Below are 26,840 nucleotides of genomic sequence, written 5' to 3'. Positions count from 1 at the left end.
ACGGGGCAGGGGGCGGGGGAAGAGGGGAGGGGGGTGCCTTGTAGAATAAGAGGTCCCTTCAGGTTGCTTAGTCTCAATTCTTTTTAATTTCAGTCACAAACAGAATAGAATCATAGCTGGTTTATAAAAGCTTACATACCTCAAAGTAATCCAACATTTTGTCAGTTATTAGGACATCATTTCATATTTAACTGTACATATTTTTACAGCTCTCATACTACAGTTATTCTGTCTTCTCACACAGATTTAATATTGTTACATACTTTAACAAAAACAGTATGTGAAATGAATATGATTTCTACTTTACTGGAGGGTTATTTTGCAACCCGACTAACTAAAGGCAGGGGAGACGTACGGTATGTATTCGTAGGGAAGTGATTTGGGGGAAGCGTTATGGGCAAAGATTTATGGGATTGAGAACAAGCAGTTTCAAGCACGACCATGCAGAGAGAATGTTATCAAATGGTGTTTTTTTCTTATTAGCGACCAGCAAGTAGCAGGAGAGGCAGCAGAACTTGGCACGAGCGAACAGTGCCGAGGCCCAAGGCATCCACTTGGAGCCTTACATAAGCACCAGCCGCTGGATCACGTTTCCAGTCCAGATCTTTAAACTAACACCATGAAGATAAAAATATTATTTTATCTACAGCATGTCCATTTACATGTTTATTTTTCCTCGCAATAAAAATGTACTAAAGTTACGCTGTTTTCCACGATGCTTCTGTAATTCATTTTTCTCAGCCGAGACTATGACATTCCACCCTGTCAGGTTTTCTTTCTTATACATCTGCTCAGTGTTTACACTCGGTTAGAAAACCCAATTATTCTTGGTTTCACCAGGAGTTCTCTATTTTATTGATTATTTCTTTTAAACAAAAACTAACATTCAACTTCTTTAAGAGCCATCACTGGAAAAGGAAGCACCAGTTTGGAGAGAAAAGTAAGAATATGGTTTTTTTAACTTTGAGCCCTGCTCAGGATAAAATGTTGACTCTGGCGCTTTCTTCCCATAATTGTGGTCTTACAGAGACACGTTTCCTCGTCAGATTAGAAACAATAAGTTGAGCTTGCCTCCTGACAGGGTCCTGGTGCAGCATTACAGAACATATATTCAAGCACTGAATTTATAAGCAAGCCAACATTTCCTTGCAGAAATGCATAGGAGACTACGCCTAACTGAATATCAAGTAAGACCACATAGGAGACGTGAGAATTCAGTGCCACTGGTTTTTAAACAGCCATTTCCCCAAAGAAAAGGCAGCTCTGGTTTGCAAAAGCCAAATAATTTTTTCACATTGCTTTGCCTAAAGATTTAGGAGTCTTGCAAAACATGGAGGGAGGCCAGCTTATCAGCAAGACAGCCTCTGAAAGTGAAGATTTCCTTCCTCCACCATCATCAGTTGACACTGGTTTGTGGCAGGTGGCTGGCTGGGTTTAAAAATCCAGGATCACTTTCTGTTAACAAAACGCACGTGGATGGGTCCCCCTGGCGTCAGAAGCCCATGGGTTTTGGCAGGAACTGCTTTAGTCCAAGAAGATGTCTTGATCTCAAAATGCTGAAGCAACTAAGAAGAGAAAGAGAGAAGGGGGATTCAAAATTGGGATAGTACAGGACTCGCAGTGCTCCAAATGAGGGCCCCTCACCTGCCCGTGATGGCTGCGGGCTGCAGGGAGCCCAGGAAGTAGGCAGGACGCCAATCCCCGTCAGGACGGTGCAAGGGAGATGCCATGCTTCTGAAAGCAGCACCAGGTCCTGCACAGGAGCCTGGTCTGTCCACTGAGCAACCGTGAAGCTCACATGACAAAGGTATGCAGACACGATGTTCAAATGACTTAGGCTTTCTCAGCCATCTCAAAGCTCCAACTCCTCTGCTTCCTCTTTAGGTGGAGGGAAAGAACAAATCAAAGGAGCAAGGAGGACAGAGAGATAAAGTGAAATCCCAGGTTTCCCTCCGGCTGGGGATCTGAGGTGATACAGACCCAGGGGAGCACACCGCCGGGGGGTGGGGGGCAGGTGAATCATTCCAACAGGCTTCAGTGATAAATGTCCTTAATTTCTCCTTAATTTAAATATTCTTGATCTGGGGGCGCCTGGGTGGCTCAGTCAGTTAAGCCTCTGACTTCAGCTCAGATCATGATCTCATGGTTCATGAGTTCGAGCCCCATGTCGGGCTCTGTGCTGACAGCTCAGAGCCTGGAGCCTGCACAGTCTGTCTCTCTGTCTCTCTCTCAAGAGTAAATAAACGCTAAAAAAATATTAAATATTCTTGATCTGTACCTTTGATCCCATTTCTCATTTCTACGGTCCAGAAGGAGAACCAGCCTTACCACTCAAGATAAAACTAGAGACAACCTCCAGAACGAGTTTTAAAAAGCACCAAAGTATGCGTCAACCTAAAGCAATAACCTCCCCGACCAAGCGGCCGTGGCCTGACGTTCCAGGCCACCAGTGGGCTCAGGAACACAGCAACTTGCTCTAAAGACCTGTGTCAGAACACACATGGGCGCCTGTGTGGCTCAGAAGGTTAAGCATCTGACTTCGGCTCAGGTCACAATCTCATGGTTCGTGAATTCAAGCCCTGCATTGGGCTCTGTGCTGACAGTGTGGAGCCTGCTTGGGATTCTCTGTCTCTCCCTCTCTCTCTGCCCCTCCTGTGCTCACTCTCTCCCTCCCTTTCTTTCTCAAAATAAATAAATAAATAAATTTAAAAAAAATCGACAACTGCATTTTTTGCTGTCTCCTCCACATTGCTAACACAGTTTACGTGTGCCTTCTCTCTCTTTTTTTCTCCCTGACAATTACAAATAGCGATGTTCCTTTTCTGTATTCGCACAAGTAGAAATGAGAACTCTGATGGGGCACCTGGGGGGCTCAGTTGGTTAGGCGTCCAACTTCGGCTCAGGTCATGATCTCACAGTCCGTGAGTTCGAGCCCCGTGTCAGGCAGGCTCCGTGCTAACAGCTCAGAGCCTGGAGCCTGCTTCGGATTCTGTGCCTCCCTCTCTCTCTGCCACTACCCTGCTTGCACTATGTCTCTCTCTTGCAAAAAAAAAAAAAAAAAAAAAAAAAATGAAGCAGATCCATTTGTATGTTAATAGCACCAAACAAAACCCCATCACTGCCACCAAACACCCTGTTCCTGACCCTCTGCCAACAGGAGCATCGGGCAAGGCTGGCCTCTCTTGCTCTCGCAGTGGCCTCTGGTCCTTCGGGCAGCCAGAGCAGGGGAAGCAGTGAGCTCCACGCCTGCCTGAATGACCCTTGGTAGGAAATGGCCTCAGCCTGTCCGGGACGTGGCCACACAATGTACAGCAGAGTTTTATGGAGCCTAAGACCTTCCTGAAAAGCCGAGGGCAGACACTCAGAGCAGAGCAGAGACAAGAGCAGCTCCTGGCCCGTCGGCACAGACCACGTATGGACACTGCTTAGTCCCCACACAACCAAGAAGTAGGCATTTGGCCCATTTTGTGAATAAGGAAATGAGCTCGGCGTGGCTGAGAAGGCTGCCCAGAGTGTCAGAAACAGAAAACAGCTGAACCGGGCCCTACTCGCCCTGGAATCAACACCTCACTGAGCTGCCTCTCACCTCCGACACGACTGGATGGGCCAGCGTCCCACGGTCCCCAGGACAGCTGCTCTGGTGACACCCCTGAACCTTGCCAGCAGCCAACACATCCCGACAGAGGTGGGAATGGCCCTTTACACACACCGGCCACCAAGCTTCCCTGACCTGAGCCACCCAACTCCAGAGAGGTGCCTTCCCCCCACACTTCCCTGTATGTCCTCTCCCACTGGGCAGTAGCCCCTCAACTTCTCCAGCTCTCAGAGAGCCCCAAGCACCCACCATCCAGAATCCCTCTCCACCCCTCCCAGGCTGACCAGGCTTCCATGGTGCCTTACGCCCTCTCTCTTACTGTCATCAAGGTCCCAACCCCTCAGCGCTCTGCTCTAAACTCTGTGAGGCTTCAGGAAAGCCCCTCTATGATATGGGGGGGCAGGGGATGCAGGAAGGAGTCAAGACGCCTGGGTCGTGCCATGCACCTGTCATTCTCTAACTGTGGCAAGTGGCTCCAACTCTCTGAGCCTCAGTTTCGTCATCAGTAAAATGGGGAGCTTGGGTCATGAGGTATTCTCCGTGTTCTTCCAATGCAACGTCAATGACAATAGCTCCCAAAACTTGGGCCAAGGCCTTCCATGGCTAAGCTAGGCTCATCACAGTCTTCCTAAATTTGCAAGACAACCTAATTAAACCTAGGTTTAATTTTCTCTATCAAAGTCTTTTCTTTTTTTTTTTTTTTAATTTTTTTTTTCAACGTTTATTTATTTTTGGCACAGAGAGAGACAGAGCATGAACGGGGGAGGGGCAGAGAGAGAGGGAGACACAGAATCGGAAACAGGCTCCAGGCTCCGAGCCATCAGCCCAGAGCCTGACGCGGGGCTCGAACTCACGGACCGTGAGATCATGACCTGGCTGAAGTCGGACGCTTAACCGACTGCGCCACCCAGGCGCCCCTCAAAGTCTTTTCTTTTATGAAATTTCCTTCAGACATTACTTAGTATAGTATAGGCCAAAAAGCATCTATTTTAGTATTAAGAGATTAAATGTAAGGTATTCTCCAACAAGAACAAAGCCTTCCTGATGTTTGGCAGCCTAAACAAGTGTGAGAACCACTGCGCTGTGTGAGTGGCTGGTTCACACATCTCTTAGAGTGCAGCCCAGTGGTCACTGGAGTCCGAATCGCCCAGCAGGCCCATCCCAGACCCACCAAATTACTCTCTCTGCGGTGGGGTCCTGGAACCTACATTTTAAGGAGCCCCCTAGTGCCTTTTCTCTCCATAACGTTTGAGGACCACTGATTTGACACCTTCCCGTTCACATGTGCCCAGAGCTCCTAGTGTGACAAGAGTTGAGCTCTCGGGCCCCTATACACCCTACAACACCCACATGTACACACCCCGGTCCTTCAGGTCTCCAAGGGCCTGAATTGCTGCCCTACAAGTCCAAGGAGGCAAGAGGCTCAGCAGGTGGCCAGGGGACTAAGGAAGGTGGCTACTGTGGGGGGTGGCATTTTAAAATATAAAAGGGACTTAACATGAAGCTCTTGCTTTTGAGTTTTCCAAATCACATCTCTTCTCCCACCCAAGCCTTGGTCCAACAGAGCCCCGTAAACCAGGCCAAGGCGGAAGGCCAACGTCCGGACCCACATACCTACCTGGATCACGACGAGGTGGATCTCCAGTTCTGCAATTCTCCGCCCAATGCAGCTCCGAACCCCGAACCCGAAGGGGATTGACCCAAAGTTGTCCACTCTGTCCAGGCTTCCTTTCCGCAGCCAGCGCTCCGGCCGGAACTCCTTGGCCCGAGGGAAGTTCTCATCCTCGTAGGAAGTGGCATAGTGGCAGAGGGCCAGCTGGGTCTGAGGACACCATTTGCAACCGAAAAGGAATAAAGAACAGGATGGCGTGAAGGCAGAGCAGAGGCAAGAGCCCCGGGTGGACAGTCCCTCCAGAGGCACTTCTGGCCAGGAGGAGGGCCCCCAGGATGGCAATCCTCCCTCAGGAGCTGAGCAGGAGATTCAGGTCCTTCAAACCCCCCCAACCCTCCAACCCCCACAACTGCTGTGTCCACAGGCCTCTCAGGGAGGGAGGGAGAAGCCTGCGAGCTACAAAAATCTCTGGCTTTGCTTCTGCTCCTCGCTTCCGAAGCCCCGTCTTCATCGTGCAATACGTGCAGAAGGAAAGGAACCTACTGATATTTGCTTGGGCGCAAGGGCTTCGTCAACATACCAGCACATTTCCCATTCAGCCACACGGCAGAGCCCAAGTGCCCACACCCTGGCAGCCAAACTTACGCCTTTGGGAATCAGGTACCCGCCAACAACCAGGTCTTCCTGGGTGATTCGGCCGTTCCCTGGAAGCACTGGAAACAGCCTGGAAAAGAACCAGTGGAAGCAGGAATGGAACAGCCACTTTTAAAATATTGTGCTAAATTTTCGAAAAGTCTGGCTATTTTGCCATTTTCGTTTTCTACAATGTAACACATGGTCCGGTTTCAACTAAGAAATCTCGCAAGGACCTTTGTGGCTCCTTAGCTATGGCCAGCGAGTATTCTGAGGGATGCGAAGGAAAGTCCCACAGTCAAAAATGTGCACAAAACACAAAGCAGAGCCTTGAACGTACTATTGTGTTCCCAGGAGGGAGAGTGTGGAAGAAATTCTGAAACTTACATGCACCCAGGACCCCTTTATCAAGGAATAGTCCACAGGACTTGGGGGTCCAGGAAACACATTTTGAGAAATGCACGTCCGTGTTTGGATTGTCTTAGGCAATCCGGAGAAAACTCTGAGTAAAACTTTAATTGACAAATACCAGTAAACACACAGCTAGTTATTTTTCTCCCCCCCAAGGTTAAACAACATGCTGTAGACTGAGAATCCAATTATTATAATGGGTACTATGTAAATAACTTCTGCTCTTTGTCAAGGCATTTCCTCCACAGAGGAACACTGTGTTCAGGATCCTTGAACCTCAAAGGAGGAAGAAGGTTCACTGGCCACCTAATCCCACCACCTCCCACCCAAGTCCACCCATGGCCACCCAGAGCCCTCACATCCCGGCTTTTCCGAGTGTCGGTGAAGCCCTGTCAGGGACTGAATGAGCCTCGCTGTTTGGTGTCTCCAGTCCAACTAGCATATCCACACAAGAACCACAGTCTTTTGTAAGCAGGCCTGATAATTAGCCAAACAGCCCCAAAATATTTTCCTAATAAATCAGTCTTGTTCTGGTTTACCTTCAGAGGAACAGACACCTAGGAGTACTGATCCAGGAGCACACTGGGGAGCGTGGTGAACCAAATCACTAAAGCAGAGGGCTCCAAAGGGCTTTATGAAGAAAAATTAATATTTCAAACTGTAAAACAGAATAGCCTTTCTACTATTCTGACAAGGTCAGAGAGGGAACAAAGATAGCCATAAATAGCTCCTTCCTCAACATTTCGGCCACTGAAGGATGTTGGCACATTTGTTTTGGACCCGGTTTTTAGTCAAAAGCATGAGTCGTCACGATAAGAAATCAGAGACTTAAAAGGCACAGTTTTGGCAAGGCTTTTACCTCAAGGTTTCCTTCAGCAGAGCTCTGACCAATGGGACTTTGGGGACATCGGCTGCCGTTGGGACATGTCTTTCCCCCAAATTCTTAACTATCTCCCGATACACGGTCTGCTGCACTTCTGGGTGCCTCGCAAGGAGATACACTGCCCAGGATAATGTGAACGATGTCTAATAAAGAAACCGGCAGACATAGGCACAGGAGTGAGCAACACCAAAGATTTAAGCAGCAGGCAACATCAGGCATGAAGTCATGTGAACATAAGCATATGTGAAAAGTCACGTTCGTAAAACTCCATCGGAGTATGTTAGGTCTTACCAAAACAAAGGTGAGTTTCCTAATTCACTCCAGAAAAAAAAAATACTTTGGAAAGTCACATCAATTGTGTGATTCAATTGCTCTTTCGATAAAAAGCCAGAGGAAAAATTATGTTAGAACTTCTTTGGATCACTTAAAAGCAATCTGCCTCCTCTTCAGTGGAGTCTGAGAGGACTTGGGGATGCTGGTCAAGTCTGGAAGTTGTGTCTGGAACTTCCTGTGACCTTCTTTGCAAGGGTCATCTGGCTTTTGCTAGAAAGGGCCTGAGACTGCCCATCAGCCTGGGGAACTGTTCAACCTTCTGGCATTCCATAGTCCACAATACCTGGGCGAGGCCCGCTCTGGCTGCCTCATCTGTGGCAGGATTACTCATTAGCTCTAGTTTCCATGCACTTATCAAGTAAAGCAACCTATAAGGATTTAATAACTCATTTATGCAAAACAGTGTCTTTTTTTTTTTTTTAAGTAGGCGTTCACACCCAGCACAGAGCCCAACTCAGCTTGAACTCTCGACCTTGAGATCAAGACCTGAGCTGAAATCAAGAGTCAGACACTTAACCAACTGAGCCACCCAGACACCCCAAGCAGTGTCATTTTTTATACCACTCAGACTGAAGAATTACATTTCTGGTTATTGAGAATAATTCTATTTTATCCTCCAAGACTTTCACCACATTTTCACTATTATCTATGTGACTGTGTTTCACTCTCTTATAAGCAAGGAAATTCCACAGTATAAATGCCCTTTCTTTTGCCTAAAAAAAATTTAAAGTAAGTCGGCCATACTGATATCATTTCCCTGTAATAAATATTATATGTGTTTAGAGGGCAAGCTCTTCTGTAATATATATAATGTACAAATTCTTCTTTATAAATGGTAAGGGAATCACTTAGAAATGTCTATTAAAATTACATTTATGTGGAAAAACCAAATGCGGTATATCCAGACAATGGAATATGACAGGCATACCTTGGAGACATTGAGTGTTGGGCTCTAGACCGCCATAATAAAATGAATATCACAACAAAGCAAGTCAAATGAATTTTTTGGTTTCCTGGTGCATATAAAAGTTATATTTACACTACACTGTAATCAATTAAGCATGAAATAGCATTATGTCTTTAAAAAAACCCAATGTACATACCTTAAAAAATACTTTATTGCTAATGGGTAAGGGGCAGTAAGGAATATACTCCTGAAATCATTGTTGCACTATAAGCTAACTAACTTGGATATAAACTTAAAAAAATAAGTTAAAAAAATAATAATTAAAAAAAAGAAAATTAAAAAAAGAAAAAAAAATACTTTATTGCTAAAAAATGCTAACCATCACCTGAGCTTTCAGCAAGTGGTAATCACTGATCACAGACCAGTGATTCTTTATTATATATATTTATATATTGTATGTTACAACAAATATAATATGTATTATGTTACAACAAATATAGCAATAATGAAAAAGTTAGAAATGTTGCAAGATTTGTCAAAATATGACACAGAGACACAAAGTGAGCAGGTGCTGTTGGAAAAATGGCCCCACCAGACTTGCTCAACGCAGGGTGGCCACAAACTTCTATTAGTAAACACACAAACAAACAAACAAAAACATTATCTGTGAAGCACAATAAAGCAAGGGATGTCTGTCCTTGGTAATAAAAAAGAATAAACTGCTTTGAAGTCATTTTGCTGAGTGAAGGAAGCTGGGTGCAAAATACACACTGTATGTATGATTCTATTTCTATAAATTTCTAGAAAAGTGCGAACTGATGCTCAGTGTCAGAGAGCAGATTGGCGGTTGCCTGGGGCAGGGGTGTGGGAAGAGATGGACTGAAATAAGGGTGAGGAAACTGCAGGGGTGGTAGGAATGTTCAGGATCTTGATTGTGGTGGTGGTTTCATGAATGACTGCATTGTGCTTTATCCTGTATCTGCCAGCAATTTGTATCAAATTGTACCGTTTCGGTGGATGCAGTTTCTGGTGCATATATTACACTGTAATAAAGGGTTTGTTTGTTTGTTTGTTTGTTTGTTTTTAAATGTTTATTTATTTTTGAGAGAGAGAGCACAAGTTGGAGAGGGGCAGGGAGAGAGGGAAAAACAGAATTTGAAGTAGGCTCCAGGCTCCAAGCTGTCAGCACAGAGCCTGAACGGGGCTCGAATTCACAAACCGTGAGATCATGACCTGAGTCGAAGTCGGATGTTCAACCGACTGAGCCACCCAGGTGCCCCTAAAGGTTTTGTAAAGTAATAAGTTAGGAAACAAATATGAAGTTGTGAGACCGTCCCTTCCTTTCTGTGCTCCACCTCATGTGATGCTCTTAGCTACCACCAGGCGGCAGGAGGCACAATGCACCCAAATCTGCTTAGAGGCAAGGCCATCCACTCACTCATTGTTTCCGCATTCAAGGAAACCCACACCACCCATCACATTCCCACAGCTGATTAGAGTTTTCATTGATCGCCTTGATTTCATTGGTTAGTTTGTATTTGATTGAAATTGTTTTTGTTTTATGTTGTGGAAGATCCATAAGAATAAGGAGTGTATGCTAATGTTTTTGCTTTTACATGTTTATGTCCCATTATAATAAAAATAAGTCAACTTGGAGGGGAGGGGTGCTCCCTTTAAACAGGAGGTCTGTGCCTTATTCCTGTTTCACTACTTCCTTTTAGCAAATTTAAAAATGTCTTTGTAACTATACCCACATGTGTATCATTTTCCACACATGAATAATGGTATCCTATTATACATTATTATAATGATTTTGGAGAAAACATGGTTCCCACTCCCAGCCAGTAACCCATGTTAACAATCCAGTGTGCACCCTCCGTACCTCCTCCACATGCACACAGACGGGCCAGTGCCAAGCCACTGTTTGCTTTACCAACATGAGCACAGCACACTCACTTTTCTGCACCTTCATTTGTCACTTAACAGGAGGGTACAGAATTCCCACCCAGTCACTTGGCAGTACTGTTTCACTCTGACGGCCACCCTTCCTTGGTCACAGTACATTATGCATCTGCCACAATAAATCTATTCATTAGGATTTTAAGACTGATACGCACACATGTTCATAACTCAAACTGTTCATTACACTTCTCTTTCTTTTTTTAAATTTTAGAGAGAGAAAGCGCACATGTGCAAATAGGGGAGAGGGGCAGGCGGGGGGGGGGGAGGGAGAGAGAGAGAGAGAGAGAGAGAGAGAGAGAGAGAGAGAGAGAGAGAATCTCAAGCAGGCTCCACACTCAGCACGGAGCTGGACATGGGGATCGATCCCATAAGCCTGGGGTCATGACCTGAGCCTAAATCAAGAGTCAGATGCTCAATCGACTGAGCCACCCAGGCGCTCCTACACTTTTCCTTCTTTCTGCCCTCTTTAGTAAGTTTTGGTTTAAAAGTTACATGGCTTTATGAGATGAACCGTGGAGCTCTCCATGACCTTTAATACTTTAAATGATAAACAATAAGGTTTTTAACGTCTGTGCCTTCTTCATTTCTGATATCATGAAGGAATGGTTCAATGTTTGCAAATCAGGAATGATTTTTCAGGCATTAAAACATAATTGTTACTTTGTGTGTGTGATAAGTGAATGGGGATTACCTTTTTTGCAGAATTACGCTTTTACGTTTGAAATACATATATATTATTTAAACGTTAGAGTTTTCTCCTGGAGCCTTTCAGCAGTGAGGCAGGCGTCCAGCTGGTACAAACGCGTATGAGATTACTGGGCAAGGCCACCGGCTTTCACCACGCTCTGCTAATGGAGAAGACAGAAAAGCCAAGCCGCTCACCGTGTCGACGCCCGCCAGCAGCATCTCGGTCATGTTGGCGTAGATCTCCTCCAGCGTCAGCTCCTGACTGAGGAAGAGGCAAGAGAGCAGCCCGCCCCTCACTGTCTCCCCTCGGTCCATGTGGCACTGTATGTCCCTCAGCTTATTGTCCACGTGGATCTGGCCTGTTTGAAAAGAGTATTCCTCTTGAAAGACATTCTGGTTGAGAACAATCTCTTCGTCCTCCCGATAACTTAATCTGTGGCAGGTTCCAAAGCTAATTTACCATCAATCTGGGAACCTCATCAGTGGGCCTGTCTGTATAAATGAATGAAAAGTTAAAGACAAGCTAAGCATCTTTTTTTTTCCTCTGAAAATAATCTAGAAGATATTTGCAAATGTTCGCTTTATTCATCAAATAGCCAAAAAAGGATTGGAGTAACAAGAATACAGATCCTTCCCCCCCACTTTTTTTTATCCCACCATGTTTCCAGAAGGGGCAATGGATTGACTATAAAGGCCATGTTACCATAAAAAAGATAGTGGCATAGTGAGTCCATCAGGACACATATATTCAAATGAACGTTGGCCTCTTCAAAAGGCACCGTAGGATACTTCTTTCAAAGTTAGTATTGTTCTAGAAACACTGTTCTAATAAACATTTTGGAAATCTTTTGTTTTGGGAAATTCTTTTTTTTTTTTTTATGTATTTAAATTCAAGTTAGTCAACATATAGTATAGGAAACTTTTTTAGTGAAATTTTTGGCCATGTAGGAAAACGGATCTTGCTTTGTTGAGTTGGAACAAAGTATTACTTCTTAGTTTGTTTCACCCAGTAAGAAAACAGGAATTTGTCTCTTCCAAACAGCTGCAAAGAAGAATGTTCAAATGAGTGTGCCCAGGCCCACTCATTTTCAGCAATGACAGAATTACTGGACTAAAGACATCGTCTCCCTTAGGCAACATTTACTTGCCTATATCACTGCTAGCAAGTTTGCCAAAATGAGAAGAATCTAAAAATGAGAAATTGGTCAGGTTGCTTGTAGTAGCCACCCACACGCTTTTTTTCATCCAAGAAATCTGTCCAAATAAGCGGTCCAAATAACATGTGTCAGCTCATCCCCCGCGGAGCTCCCCTCTGTCTGCACAAGCGTTAGATACACCACGAGTAAAGGCAGTCAGGTCGGCTGGCTGGACAACAGGTGCCCCTGAATTCTTCACTTACTGAATTTGAAGAGTCCGTCCCAGGACCTGCAGAATTCCCGCCAGGGTTTCGGGACGAAGGGGCGGAGCCACCGGGGGATGGCGCCCGCGTACATGGAGGTCTTGAACATGCTGAACATGAGCCCCAGCGCCTCGATGTAGTCCACGGTCAGCTGCGGGACGCTGTTTTCCAGGCAGCCCAGGCGGCTCTCATACAGGATGGTGGCCACTCCTGCCCGGGAAAGAGAGTTTAAACCTGCTTCTAGGTTACTTGCAGTATCAACAGGCCATATCTAGCCACAAAAGTCACTTTCAAAAGCGATGGAGCTGCCCTTCGGAAGGGAGGCTCTGTTCCACCACCGGTCGTCTTCTCCACCACCTCCCGGGTTACAGGGCGCTGCACACTCAGTGCTGACAGCCGGCAGGTCCTTCCTTCCACCTGGTGGGGCTTCACCTCATCACACCCCCCTCCCCACGGTTTGTTCTACACCCAGGACCCAAAGCACCCAACCTATCAGCCCCTTGCCCAACCTTGGGGAATTGAAAGGTGGCTCCTCTGGGCCACAGAGGGGGGAGCCCCTGGCCAAGAGAGCCATAGGAAGAGAGGGAACAGCCTCAATGCATCAGGATTTTCCAGTGTTTACAACTCCACCCTGTTGATTGCGTTACTAGATTTGGCAAGCATTACTAGAACTTTAAAAAGTTCACTTAAAAATTAAATTTGAAGTAAGGTAAGCATGCGTTAAAAAAAAAAAGACGGGGGGGGCAGGGCACCTGGGTGGCTCAGTCAGTTAAGTATCGACTTTGATTTCACCTCAGGTCATGATCTCAGTTTGTGAGACCAAGCCCCACTTCAGTCTCTGCATTGACAGCACGGAGCCTGCTTAGGACTCTCTGCCTCTCCGTCTCTCCCCCACCCTCTCTAGTGCACACATGTGCACTCTTTCTCTCTCAAATAAATTTTTTAAAAAATCTTTTAAAAAAGGAGAGGGGCGCTGGGTGGCTCAGTTGGTTAAGCATCTAACTTCGGCTCAGGTCATGATCTCACAGTTCATGCATTCAAGCCCCACGTCAGGCTCTGTGCTGACAGCTCAGAGCCTAGAGCCTGCTTCCTATTCTGTGTCTCCCTCTCTCTGCCCCTCCCCTGCTTGTGCACTGTCTTGCTCTCTCTCTCTCAAAACTAAATGAATAAACAATTTTAAGTAAGTAAGTGAGTAAATAAATAAATAAATAAAGGAGAAAACTGACAGAAGTTCCTTAGGAAAAAGCAAAGTACAGAATAAAGTGGTATGCTACTGTTTTGTTTCATTTTAGGTAAAAAGACTATTCACATGTATCCCCTTGTATGTGCATAAAATATCCCTTGAAGACACTGGTGACCTCACCAGGTCAGGAGAGAGGGAGAATGAGGGGACTTTTCAGTGAATACCTTTGAGATTTGATTTTTGATTTTAGGACATGGCAATGTCCTACCCGTCCCACACAAATTTTAAAAGCTACAATGACTGTAGTAGAGGCCCTCTGAACTTCTAATGGTTTTTACAAATTGTGCTAAAGCAAGATGTACGGTAATTTAGGAGCATGATTCTTGAGTTAAAAAGACCCGATTTGAGACTAAGTTTCTGCCAGTAAAAATGGAGATGGTTTGTCAGTTTGCCCACGTGCAAACCAGTGGCGGTACACCGGGCTCAGTTAGCAGGTGAGGGTCACATGTGTGGGTACAGGGCTCAGCACAATGCCTGTGGGGACACAGGACATGCCCAGTGAATGAGAACTCCTATGTTTGGCACATGTCCGTTCTTCCATCTCCCTCCTGACTTCACCTCACCTTCCATTGAATATTTGAAGAAAAGGTCATTGATACTGGTCACAGTCTCTCCATCTTCGGCCTGGCTCCTGAGGATGTAGATTCTTTTAATTAAATCTGCAATAACTTGGTTGATTTCTCCTGAAAAAATGGCCACGTCTCTCGGTTTCAGAATTCTTTGTCTCAATACACGTCTCATCTTGAGCCATTGTTCACCCTCCCTAGAAGAGTAAAGTGAGTTTCAAATAATCTTACTTCCATTGACATTCTGGAAAAGAACTCAGAGAACCTCTGAGAGCTCCCCCAGCCATAAAAAAACCAGCCAGATCTGCCGATCCCAATGGAATTAAGACACTGTGCAGGGGGAGGGGAGTAACTTCAGTCTCGCAGTTGGTCAGAGCTTTAACGGGAAGCAAACTTTAAGGGGAAAGATTGCCACTGGGAATCATCTTTATAAAAGGAATATGATTTCCTTTGAAAAACCTTGCAATAATATTATAATAAAGAGACATGAAGCTGTTGTGATTAGCAAAAGAGAGAAAAGTTTATGTGTATGAACTGCTGAGCCCTGAACTGAGCTCCGGGGCCCACAGCGATGCAAGCCGCAGGTGATAGGGCAGAGAGCAGAGACCTTTTCTAGCATTTGGTCACTCCCCATCTGGGGCCAGACTCACAGGGAGGAGGTGTTTGATTATTTCCCTCAGAGCAGAAGTTGAGGGATCCTGGTGACATCCAGTCACAGCTTTTATTTACCTCATTTGAGAAACCGATGGTTGTATTTCTCCCTAGTTCATATATAAGGGCATATATACCAAAGAACCACAGATAGAATTTCCAAACCAAAGGGATTTGGACCAGGGGATCCACAGAGGCTTGTGTTCTCCTCCCTGCCTGAGACTGTGCTGATTAGCTCTTTCTTAGAGGGCACAGAGGTCTCCGTGAGGCTTGTTTACAAGTAATAATCAAAGCCTGTTGTGAGTTGGGAACATCATCACATGGTGATCCACGGAGGAAGGCTCTCGGCCCTTCCCCAAGGTCTCCTAGAGTAGCTGCCTGCCTCCTCTCCTGCCCACAGAGAGGCTCTGTGAGCACCCGCCCCACCCTGGTTGTCACTGAATGGACACCTACAGCCTCAGAGCACTGCTTGAGAAACAGCTCTCCCCCTTTACCAGGCTAGTGTGACCCAGCCTTGTCCCTGCCATCTAACCTCTTCCCAGAGGAGAAGGGACAGGGCCCTCCACACCAGTATTTAGGAAATCACACAAGGAGGCTGTTTTGACACTATTCCACTGGGAGTTCTACAATTTATTAAGGCTGGTTTTCAGAGCCCAGCATCCAGGCAGGGGTCTCCCTGGGCTCCCCACTCCCACCCATGGCCTGACCAGGCCACATACTCACGCCGAGATGAGCCCGGTGGATCTCCCTCGTAAGTGTCGGTACTCCTGCCAGGACCCCATGTTGGCTCTCTGGGGCGCAGCCCCCTCTGCCCGGAGCACCTGAGCCACCATGTCTCGGTCTGCAATAGATACTACAAACTGAGGACCAAAGTGAGACTTGAAGATTTTTCCATATTCCCGTGTGTGCTTCTGCTGCAATACCATGGAGAAACCAAAAAAGGAAAAAATGCACAGATATGATATACCTTTGACATGAACATTTCTGTGTTTTAGGGGAGCAAAAAACTGGGGCAGAGGAAAGCTCTACATTATACAGAGCTGAATCAGAGTTGTGACTTTAAATATTCCTGAGATAAACGTACTTTCACATCATTAATCATATTCACTAAGTTTTCTTATTCTTTAGAGCTATGTTTTTAACAATACTTAGCTGTGTGGAACAACAAGAGAGAAATGTTATTATGGGTGGAGATGAGTTGCAGAGCCTTCAATGGCCTGAGCCAAAAAGACTGTGCCAACCCCCTGTTCCAGGCCCTCAGCTGCTCTGCCTCCCTACTCTGCAGAGGGAGAACCCTCTGCAGACAACCTGTAATGAACCTGTAAAAATAGCCCCCAGTGCGAAAATGAAAGAAAAGTCATCCAGATTAGAAAGAGAGAAGTAAAGCTATCTCTAATCACAGATGACATGATCTCACATACAGAAAATTCTAAAGAATTCACTAAAAAACTGTCAGAATTAATAAACAAGTTCAGCAAGCTTGCATGACATAAGATCAAAATACAAAAGTCAGTTGTATTTCCATACACTAGCAATGAACAATCCAAAAGTAAGATTATGAAAACAATTCCATTAATAATAGCATCAAAAAGAATAAAATGCTTAGAAATAAATTTGAGAAAAGAGTGCAAAACTAACACTCTGAAAACTATAAAAGATCATTGAAAGAAATTAAAGAAGAGCTAAAAAATGGAAAGATATCCCATGTTCATGGATTGGAAGATTTAATATTATTAAGATGGCAATACTCCCCAAACTGACCCATAGATTCAACATAATCTCTATCAGAATTTCAGTTGGCTTCTTTGTAGAAATTGACAAGCTTAAAATTCATACGGACATGCAAGGGACCCAGAATAGCAAAAATGACCTTGAAAAAAAAAAGAGTGAAGTTTAAGGGTTTCCTGATCCCTATTACAAAACTTTCTACAAAAACAACAATAATCAAAACAGTGTAGTACTGACATAAGAATAAACATCTAAACCACTGGAGTAGAATTGAGAGTTCAGAAATAAACCATACAGGCTCACTTGGGTAACTCAGTTGGTTAAGCATCCGACTCTTGATTTCAGCTCAGGGTCATGATCTCATGGTTCATGGGATTGAGCCCCACATTGGGCTTTGCACTGACAGCACAGAGCCTGTGTGGGATTCTCTCTCTCCTCTCTCTGCCCCTCCTCTGCTCTCTTTCTCTCTCTCTTTCTCTCTCAAAATAAACAAATGAACTTGAAAAAAGAAAGAAAGAAATCCATACATTTGTGGTCAAATGATTTTCAACAAGGATGCCAGTGCCAAGACAATTAAACAGGTAAATAGGAAAAGAATAGTTTCTTCAACAAATGGTACTGGGACAACTGGATATCTATAGGCAAAGAATGAATTTATATCCTTCTGTCATGCCAAACATAAAAATTACCTCAAAATTGTTCAAGCCCTAAATGTAAGAACCAAAACCATAAAATTCTTAGAGGAAATGATAGGGGTAAATCTTCAGGATCTTGAATTTGGCAATGGTGTCTTAAGATACAACACCAAAACCACAAACAACAAAAGAAAAAACAGATGATTGGATTTCATCAAAATTTTAAAACTTTTGTGTTTCAAAGAAAGTAAAGACAACCCCCAGAATTGAAAAAATATTTGCAAAGCACATATATGATAAGGGATTTGTATGTAAAATATATAAAAAACAACTCAATAAAACAATGAACTTATTAAAAACTGGGCAATTATTTGAATGGACATTTCTCCAAAGAAGAAATACAAATGGAGAATGAGCAGATGTAAAGAAGCTCAACATCATTAGTCATCAGGGGAATGCAAATCAAAATCACAATAAGACACCACTTCCCACCCACTAGGATGGTTATACTCAAACAGACAGGTAACAACAAGCCCTGGCAAGGATGTGGAGAAATCACAATGCTCTTACACTGCTGGTAGGAATGTACATAGTGCAGCCACTTTCAGAAACATTCCGGCAGTTCCTCAAATGATTAAATAGACAGTTACTACTTGGCCCAGCAATTCCACTCCTAGACATAAATCCAAAGAAATGAAAGCATATGTCAAAAATAAACTTATACCAAATATTCACAGCAGCATTATTCATAATTAGCAAAAAGGTGGAAACAATCCAAATGTTTCTCAACTGATGGATAAGCAAAATGTAGTATATGCTTACACTGGGATATTATTTGTCCATAAAAAGAAATGAGGTACTGGTACACGCCACAACATAGATGAACCTTGAAAACATGATGCTCAGTGAAAGAACCCAGATGCAAAAGACCACATATTATGATTCCAGTTATATGAAATGTCCAGAATAGGCCAGTCTATAGAGACATAAAGTAAATTAGTGGTTGCTGAAGGCTGGGGGAATGGAGAGTTGGAGAGTGATAGCTAAAAGAAACAATATGGGGTTTCTTTGTAAGGTTATGAACCTGTTCTAGGATTGACTGGGGTGACTATTGCATAGTATGTAAATTATACATCTCAATAGTGCTGTTACCAAAAAACAATGAGAAATTACAATAAACGTAAATGGGTTAAACAAATAAATAAGAGAGAAATAGAGAGAGAGAAAGTACCCTCTAGCCTGGGTCAGTGTGGCATAGCCAAGGCTGAGCATGCGGAAAATGACTAAGTCTCTCTTTGGTATCTGCCAACATTTCTTATCACCCCAACTCTTTGCCTCAGAAATGGCAGGCCAGAGGGTCTGTTGTCTTTCCATTCTCCCTTCTACTCCTTAGGTAGAAGATGTTCACTTCCTTATCAACCTGGATGACATTCTCCCCCCCCATAGATAAAGACACTAAGAATCAACTGGAATGTTCCTCTGGGTCTCTGAAAAGGAGCCACTGATGAGATGAGTGTTAATAGCAACTACTGGGAAATGGGTCACTTCTCAGGCGAATCCAGCTACTGAATGGGCACCATCAGCACAAGGGAGCAACTGACCAGGCGGGAGAAAGAACAAGATGCATGACCTGGATAATGTATGGCACTTTTTGCTAGTGGACTGCAGAACAGTATAGTCAGTCCTAGCACTTAGAATTTGCCTAGACATTAAGAGCACAGACTCTGGAATTTGAATCTTAGCTCACAGTTTACAAGCTAAGCACCCTTGGGAAGTTAAGGTCCACTGTACTTCAGTTTCCTCACCTGCAAAACAGGCAAATAATAGAACTTGCCTCACACAGAGGACTTGGAACTGTGCCTGGCACATGAAAAGAGCTCTATAAATGTTCATTATTAGTATTTACTTGTTATTATTACAGTTTACAAATTTCACCTGACCTCACAATAGGTTGTGAGATGGATGAGGATGGTCAGACTTCTGCGCAGATGAAGCAACTGGAGTTCAGGGAGAATAAGTTATTAGCCAAGACTCCACAGGTGCTTGTGGAGGGCTAGCATGAGAACACAGGGCCCTCCTGTTCTGTCCCATCTGAAATGGCTGCTGGTGACATGGGTCAGGGTGTATGCTCTACCACTAACTAGCTATGTGACCTCAGGCAAGTGACTCCGCCAACACTTTGGGCCTTTTCCACCTGTACATGAAAGACTTGATTGGGGCTCCTGGGTGGCTCAGTTGGTTAAGTGGCCGACTTTGGCTCAGGTCATGATCTCATGGTTTGTGAGTTCAAGCCCTGCGTCGGGCTCTGTGCTGACAGCTTGGAGCCTGGAGCCTGTTTCGGATTCTGTGTCTCCTTCTCTCTGACCCTCCCCCATTCATGCTCTGTCTCTGTCTCAAAAATAAACAAACCTTAAAAAAAAATGTATAAGCCTTGATAGAACTCTCTGTGATCACGAGTCAAGTACAGTAAGCTGGAGGTATGGTAACAGAATAACCCTCTTCCTCCTACAAGTGCCTCAGGAGCCTGGAGAGCAGGGCAGAGGGCTTTCCTAGAACCTTATTCAGTCTGGAACAACCTGAGCACACCTCAAGTGGGGAAACCCAAGGCCATAAAGCACTCCTGTGGGGTCCTCAGAGGAGTCACAAGGGGATTCGTGCTCTTGCAAATGAGCACTATTTGGAAATAAAGGAAAAGGGGAGCCCAGAAGGACAACCAAGCTGGAAACCCTTGGGGCCCATCTGCCATGTTGCAAGAAAGCACAGATGAGTCAGTTCTACGACTGTCCTCTGACAGGTGTGCACCACCACTCATGACGGACCATGGTGAAAGGCATCATCTGAGCCTCAGGCAGAAGGGCAGGGTTTAGGGTGATGGCCAGGAGCATGGCAGATGCAGGGAAAATACCCATCTGAACTGAGACACTTTCTGGTTGTGGAGAGGTGGCCTTCTAGGTGGCTCCTCCCAGAGATGTAGGTTTTAACAGTGGTCTGCTTCTCAAAGAACCCTGTGGGGGGAAGGGGGAGTGGGGGGGGAAACCAACAGGGGAGGGGGGTGCTTAGACTGTGAGGATAAAATCAGATAGAAGCAGAGGTAGATAGAAGTAGATAAACAAAAACAAAAAAAATCAAGCCGTATTGACTTGTCCACAGTAAATAACAAAACATTGCAAATCCCATTTTAAAAGTATCATCCTGATATCTTATGTACAGATTCCACATGGAAAAGAAAATCATTTTTCACCTCTAAGAAGCATGTCCAGGAAAAAACTGTGTAGGGGATGGAGAGAAGGGGCAGGAATTTCAACCAAATTAAACTTGTTCCTGGGGCACCTTAACCTTAGTTGGTTAAGCCTCTGACTCTTGATTTCAGCTCAGGTCATGATATCATGGTTTGTGCGATCAAGCCCTGAATCTAGCTCTGTGCTGACAGCATGGAGCCTGCTTGGAATTCTCTCTCCCTCTCTCTCTCTCTCTGCCCCTCCCCTGCTCTCTCTCTCTCTTTCTCTGTCTCTCAAAAATAAATAAACATTAAAAAAATTTTTTTTAACTTGCTCCGGAGTTCTACTGTTTTTTCTCCTAATGAAGTTTCTGCTTCTCCAACCCAGTCAGGGTCTCTGCACCATCAGGTATGTTTATTGGTTGAGGGAATGACCTTGACCACACCCGGGGTGGGTGGTTACAAAAGGAGGAGAATAAGCTTTGAACAAAAGCAAATGGGGGGGGGGGGGAATGGGAATGGGGAAGGGGTCTTGGGAGAAGTCAGAAGGCCCAGAGCCCAGAAGTAAGTGTGCCCTGGGGTGCGAGCCCTGAAAAAATGAAGTCAAGTGGAAGAAGCAGCTGCCACAGTCAGTGAGAGGAAAGGGGATCCCACGACCCTTGATGGGGAGGATCACCTTGCAATGGAAGACAGATTGCAAATTGCGGTGGGGAGAGGAAAGGCAAAACTCGGGTCAAGATGGGAAACTGCACTCTGGGCCGGTCCCAACACTCCCCCCCGTAGTTGGAACGACTAGGTCCCTGCCCCAGTCCTGGCAGCCTGCCCAGGTTCATTGACATTCGTGTGGTGACCCCATCATTTAAGAGGCTAAGCTACCTGTGGCCTCTGAACCTCAGGTTTTGGAGGATGGGAGGTGCTTGTTTTCCATTTATAAAACATAACCCAAAAGGCCTAGAAACGGACGCCACATGACCTCGGTCTGTTAGACACGGTGCCCTGGAGAGCTCCGAGCCGCTCTCTGCGCTCCCGCTCCCGGGGCTGGACCGCGACCCCCTCTGCTGGGCGCACCAAGTCCCGCTCCCGCTCGCGCCTCCGCCCGCCGGTGCCTCCTACCTGGGGACCGCTCCCCGGCACCCCTCCCCGGGCTCCCTCCCCAAAGCCCTCTCCCCCGCGCGCCCGGTCCGGGGACCTCGCCCTCGCCCTCCTTGAGGCCTCTCTCTTGGCGCCACTTGCTCGGCGTCCCTCCCCAGCATCCGCTGCCCGGTACACTCTCCTTGGGGTCCCTCCTGGGCGCCACTCCTTGGCATCCCTTTCCCCGCTGGGCCTTGTGCCTCCTCCCCAGAGCGCCCTCCCCGGCGTCCCTGTCTGAGCCCCCCTCCTGGGTGCCTCCTGCCCTGAGTCCCCTGCCCGGTGCCCCTGCCTGGTGACCCTTCCCTGAGCTCCCCTCCTGGGTGCCTCCTGCCCGGCGCCCCTGCCCTGTGCCCCACCCGGTGAGACCCCTCCGGGGCGCCTCCTTCCTGGCGCCCCAGCCCGGCGTCCCCTCCCTGAGCCCCCCTCTTGGGCTCCTCCTCCCTGGCTCCCCTGCCCGGCGCCCCCTCCCTGAGCCCCCCTCTTGGGCGCCTCTTCCCTGGCTCCCTTGCCCGGCGCCCCCTCCCTGAGCTCCCCTCCTGCCTGGCGCCCCTGCCCGGTGATCCCTCTCTGGAGTCCCTCCCGTGCGGCCCTCCTCGGCGTCCCTTTCCGGGCCTGGCCCGGCGCCCCTCCCCGAAGTCCCTCCTGGGCGCCTCCTCCCGGGCGTCCTCCTGGGCGCCCCCCCCACCCCCCCCCCCCCCACCCCGCGCCGCTACCTGTATCTCGTGGATGCGGCCGAAGCCGTCCTTCCAGAAGAACTCCACCAGGTTGGCGAGGGGGTGGGGGCCCGGCATAACGGCGAGGCTCCTGGGCCCCTCGGTCCGGCCCCCGGCCCGCGGCGCCCCCCGCCGGCCCGCTCCTTTGTCCTCGGCCCGCGCCCCCGCCGACAGCCGAGCGCCCTCGGGCCGCCACCGCCTCGGGGCCCCGGCGTCCAGGAGCCCCCAGCGCCCGGGCGCCGGGCTCCCACGGGCTTTCAGGACTCGCGCCAGCAGGGCCATCGAGGCCGCCCAGGTCGGTGGGTCGACTGAAGCAACTTTTTTGTGTAGGGAGCTGCCCTTTGGGGCGGCTCTTGGCTTCGCTTTAACTGGTGCGCGCGGCGCTCCTTCGAGCTCATTCCGCCTGGGCATCAGTTTACACAGACCAGTATTAAAGACTCCCTCCCCTAAGGCTGGGGGAAAGGGGGTGGTCTGTGGTTAGACTGCCGGAGAACCAGGCGGTTAGCTTCTCTTCACATCGCACTAATTCACCCCTTAAGCCTTCTTTAAAACCACAAAATTTTAAATTCAACCCTATTTCTGGCCATGGCCAAAAAAAAAAAAAAAAAAAAGGAAAGAAAAGTCTACCGGGATTTGAAAAAAACATTTCTTCTTTAAAAATTACTATGGAGAGTATACGCAAAAAAACGAATTCACCTTTTTTTTTCATATTTTGGAAACCGCACTTTATGATTTCAAGCCTTGCAGTTATAATTCAACATGCAGAAATGTTCGTTTTGGCACATAGCTCGTGATACTGTAAAATGGCCACATGATCATTTTACCACAAGTTCCCGTGGATAATTGCGCGGTCTCCGTTTGGCCTCCAAGGGCCTCCAGGCTTTTACCCCAGCGCACCCCTTCAAGAAGTGAAGAAGTGGGGTGCCTGGACATTGGCTTGAACGTTTGGCCTGTTTCCGGTCTCTCAGCAAGACCGGTCCTGTTGCACAGGCTGGGAGAAAGGAACGCAGCTCCTAGGGAAGGTGAGAAGAGAGCGCGGTTCGCCAGCAGGGGCTCAGACCCCAGGGCCTGGCTGCAGAAAGGAAGCGGCCGCCGAGGGAGGGACTTGGCGTGGTTCGGCCTAGGAGTGTGTCCTCAGGTTTCAGGAAGGGAGCCCAGATTCTGAATGAGCCGCTCAACCACTTACTCCGAAAACGGAGAGCGTTACTTAAGACCTCATGCAGGGCGTCCTAGTGCAGCCGGAGGTGAAACAGCAGCGATAACCGAAACCAAAAACTACAAACGCCAAGTGTTGTTACCACGCAAAACATAACCCACTCTTTGACTAGTAGTTTACACCTTTAATGCTCTGTTAAATCTCCACTAGTTTTATAATTATAGTAAGTATGAAAGTGAAGCAAAGGGGCGCCTGGGTGGCTCAGTGGGTTAAGCGTGGGACTTCGGCTCAGGTCACGATCTCACGGTGGGTTCGAGCCCGGCGTTGTGCTCTGTGCTGGCAGCTCGGAGCCTGGAGCCAGCTTCCGATTCTGTGTCTCCCTCTCTCTGTCTCTGTCTCTCTCTCTCTCTCTCTGCCCTTTCCCCAATTGTGCTCTCTCTCAAAAATAAATAAATGTAAAAAAAAAAAAATTAAAAAAAGAAAGTGAAGCAAAGGTCAGTTATTCAGTTTCTAGAATTTACTAGTAAGTACTCAGCAACTCTTATTTCTAAAGATAGGTGCAAGAGATTCAAAGAGTGAGACACTGAATCTGCCTTTGAGGGCTCATAACCCGTGAGAGGAATACAGCAGGTACACAAATCCAAGGCGGATTACCATCAGTGTCATAAGACCGGTACAATATGATGGGGATGTGTGGGAAAGAGCCATCACACCCAGTTGAAGGGTGCTGGTGCAGAGGAAAGACCTCTGGATTTAAGTAGCATTTTTTTTTAAATATACTTTATTGTCAAACTGGTTTCCATACAACACTAGGTAGCATTTTCCGCAGGGTTTGAAGACAGGGCTCAATTTCAGCAGGCAGAAATGGGGCAGCAATTGTGCTAGGAGAGTATCAATGGGGCGCCTAGGTAGTTCAGTCCGTTGAGTGACTGACTCTTGATTTAGGCTCAGGCCATGATCTCATGGCTAGCGCCAGACCCACATCAGGCTCTGCGCTGACACCAAAGAGTCTGCTGGGGATTCTGTTTCTCCTTCTCTCTCTGCCCTTACCACACTCTTTCTCTCTCTCTCAAACTAAACAGACTTAAAAAAAAAAAAAAAAAGGTGGAGAGTATGAAGAATGGCACAATGACTTTGTTCCTAGAGACTTTTAAAAATATTTCTGAGGGTAACTGGTCCTACGGAACAAAGACACCCCTAAGCAATTCAGTCCATTCTAGACAAGCTGTTAAATACAGATTTATATGTAAAGTGATTAAAAACACAGCTAGTTCTTTATTAGGGCTAACTAAGAAAAAGCCTGCAGTAAAGATAGGAAGGTAGAAGACAGTAAAGGCAGATAAAGACCAGGAGGAAGAAAGATTTAATCATCCACAGAAATAGGTTTTCAGGGAGTACCCTTGCTCTCTCTGTCTCAGGGTATCATCTCTGGTAACTTGTAAAGCTAACTCCATAATCGTGGATCCAAATAAAATTAGTTCTTCACATTTGCCTGACACTCTAATGAAACTAAGCCGAAGACTACTTCAGAGTCTCAGTACAGTGGTATAAATTATCAATCTGTAATTCTGCGATAGAACAGTTTACTGTTTTCTTATTACTGTTCTGTAGCTAATTATTTTTAATGGAAAGCACAAATGAACCCAGAAATAGAATAAATCATTCTGATTGGGAAAATTTCTTTCAATCGAACAACAACAAATTATAAAGTAACTTACTTTGGTCTTTGTGCTAGTTTTTTCTTTTTTTCTTTTCTTTTCTTTTTTTTTAGTTTAAATCCTAGTTAGTTAATATATAGTGTAATAATGATTTCAGGAATAGAATTTAGTGATTCATCACTTACCCAGGACTCATCCCAACGGTTGTCTTCCTTAGAATGCCCCTCACCCCGTTAGCCCATCCCCCCACCCAACACCCCACCAGCAATCATCAGTTTGTTATCTGTATTTAAGAGTCTCTTATGGTTTGCCTGCCTGTTTTTATATAATTTTTGTGTGGATATTTTTCCTGATGAATGTCACTTTTATAATTAAAAAAGTAGTTGATGTAAAATAAAGGATTCTCATAGTTGTGGGGAAGTTTAATGGGAGAAAATAAAGGGTAGAATGTTGTAAGAATCTGAAACACAACTAAAAAAATGATGAAAAAAAATGGTTTCTGAATAGGAAAATACTGTCCATGTGTCTGTTCCTTTCTCCCTGAGTGAGCAAGAGAAACAAACATGAGACTCTGATTTCAAGTAGACAGGACAGCATTATTTGTCCCCATCTGACCTGAAACCAGGAGATTTTGCACAGCTGTTTTCCCTCAAGAAAACCAGTTTGTTGGCAGCACAGAGGGAAACAATGAGGTGCCCTTACCCAAGAGGAAATAAAGGAAATAAAGTTGCCCTCTAGAAGTTGGACGAATAAATTCTACACACAGTAACCAGCCATCTGTGGAAGTAAAACCAAGATACAGTCTTTAAAAATCTCCCAGAACTCAAATCAAGGTGACCTCGGATGAATCCCTGGGATGTGAAACTGGAATCTGGGGGCGGTTGGTAAGCAAAGCTTCACGAAGTATATTCTTGGGATAGAACAGAGATGATCAAATAATCTCAGAAAAGAGGACTCTTGTACAAGACGTTCTAGGAAGCAAGGCTTTCCTTTCCAAAACCCGAATTTGCCGGTCAAGGTGGGGCAGGAACAATTTGCCAAGCTTCTCCTGGTCTCTCACCCACGCTGGCTTCCTGTGCTCTGATTCCAGGCCACTGATTGGTTTCTTTTTCCATCTGGAGAATTAATGATGTTTCAAAAAAAAAATGAATGATGTGATCTTGCTACTTGCCCACACTAGTCAAGAAAAAGACAAAACCAAAAGAAAATGAAACAAAAGTATTCCGGAAGACAGAACTGGGAGGTCTCAGATGGTCTTTCTGTGAGCCTTGTTGCCACGTAGCCCCAACAAGAGGCAAAGAGAAAAACTTCCCTCTTCCTGAAAGGTATGTGGGAATTCTCCAGTGGGGTTCAGTAACCGGCAAAGCTTTAGAAGGAGTTGTCTGGCTGCCAAAATAGCTTTAACTTCCCATAATGAAAAACTGTTGCTTCCACGAACTGGCCTTGTGAAGTATTGGTTTGCATTTTAATAAGCACATATTGAGCAACCCTTTCATCCAGCTAATTGCCACAGCTACCCTATGACCTGGGCACACGGTTCCCATTTCTATGAGGACGCAGGCTTCAGCTCCAAAGAGCTGAGTCAGGAGGAGTCCAGTTAACCCTGAATCTGAATCTGCTTCTGCGTTTGCTTTCCCTACACCTGCTCTAATGTAAGTGAAGAGAATTCAGACTAGGCCAGTTCTCCATGCATTAGCAAGGGAGACAGGCTTCACAGAAC

At 46.0% G+C, this 26,840-nt stretch overlaps 1 protein-coding gene across 5 annotated transcripts; it reads right to left on the bottom strand.

Moving 5' to 3' along the window:
• Window positions 1-67: 67 nt before the first annotated feature.
• On the bottom strand, window positions 68-23,527 carry LOC106966380 (cytochrome P450 27C1). 5 transcript variants are annotated; one of them, XM_053214863.1, is made up of 9 exons: window positions 22,307-23,520; window positions 15,606-15,793; window positions 14,229-14,428; window positions 12,423-12,632; window positions 11,219-11,382; window positions 7,111-7,277; window positions 5,853-5,931; window positions 5,214-5,417; window positions 68-1,565 (listed from the first exon to the last, which is right to left on the bottom strand). In XM_053214863.1, exons 1-9 carry the CDS (start codon window positions 22,715-22,717, stop codon window positions 1,449-1,451), a joined length of 1,740 nt encoding a protein of 579 aa, XP_053070838.1. In that variant the 5' UTR covers window positions 22,718-23,520; the 3' UTR covers window positions 68-1,448. The 5 variants fall into 5 exon arrangements, with proteins under 5 accessions (XP_053070838.1, XP_026911851.1, XP_053070841.1 ...); XM_027056050.2 differs by having other exon boundaries at window positions 15,606-15,796; window positions 22,307-23,516; XM_053214866.1 differs by having other exon boundaries at window positions 15,606-15,723; window positions 22,307-22,438.
• Between the last annotated feature and the right edge of the window lie 3,313 nt (window positions 23,528-26,840).

Source organism: Acinonyx jubatus, chromosome C1, assembly GCF_027475565.1.
Source record: "Acinonyx jubatus isolate Ajub_Pintada_27869175 chromosome C1, VMU_Ajub_asm_v1.0, whole genome shotgun sequence".
NCBI lineage: Eukaryota > Metazoa > Chordata > Mammalia > Carnivora > Felidae > Acinonyx > Acinonyx jubatus.
The sequence above is the reverse complement of the archived record's forward strand: the minus strand, read 5'-3'. Positions and strand labels throughout refer to the sequence as shown.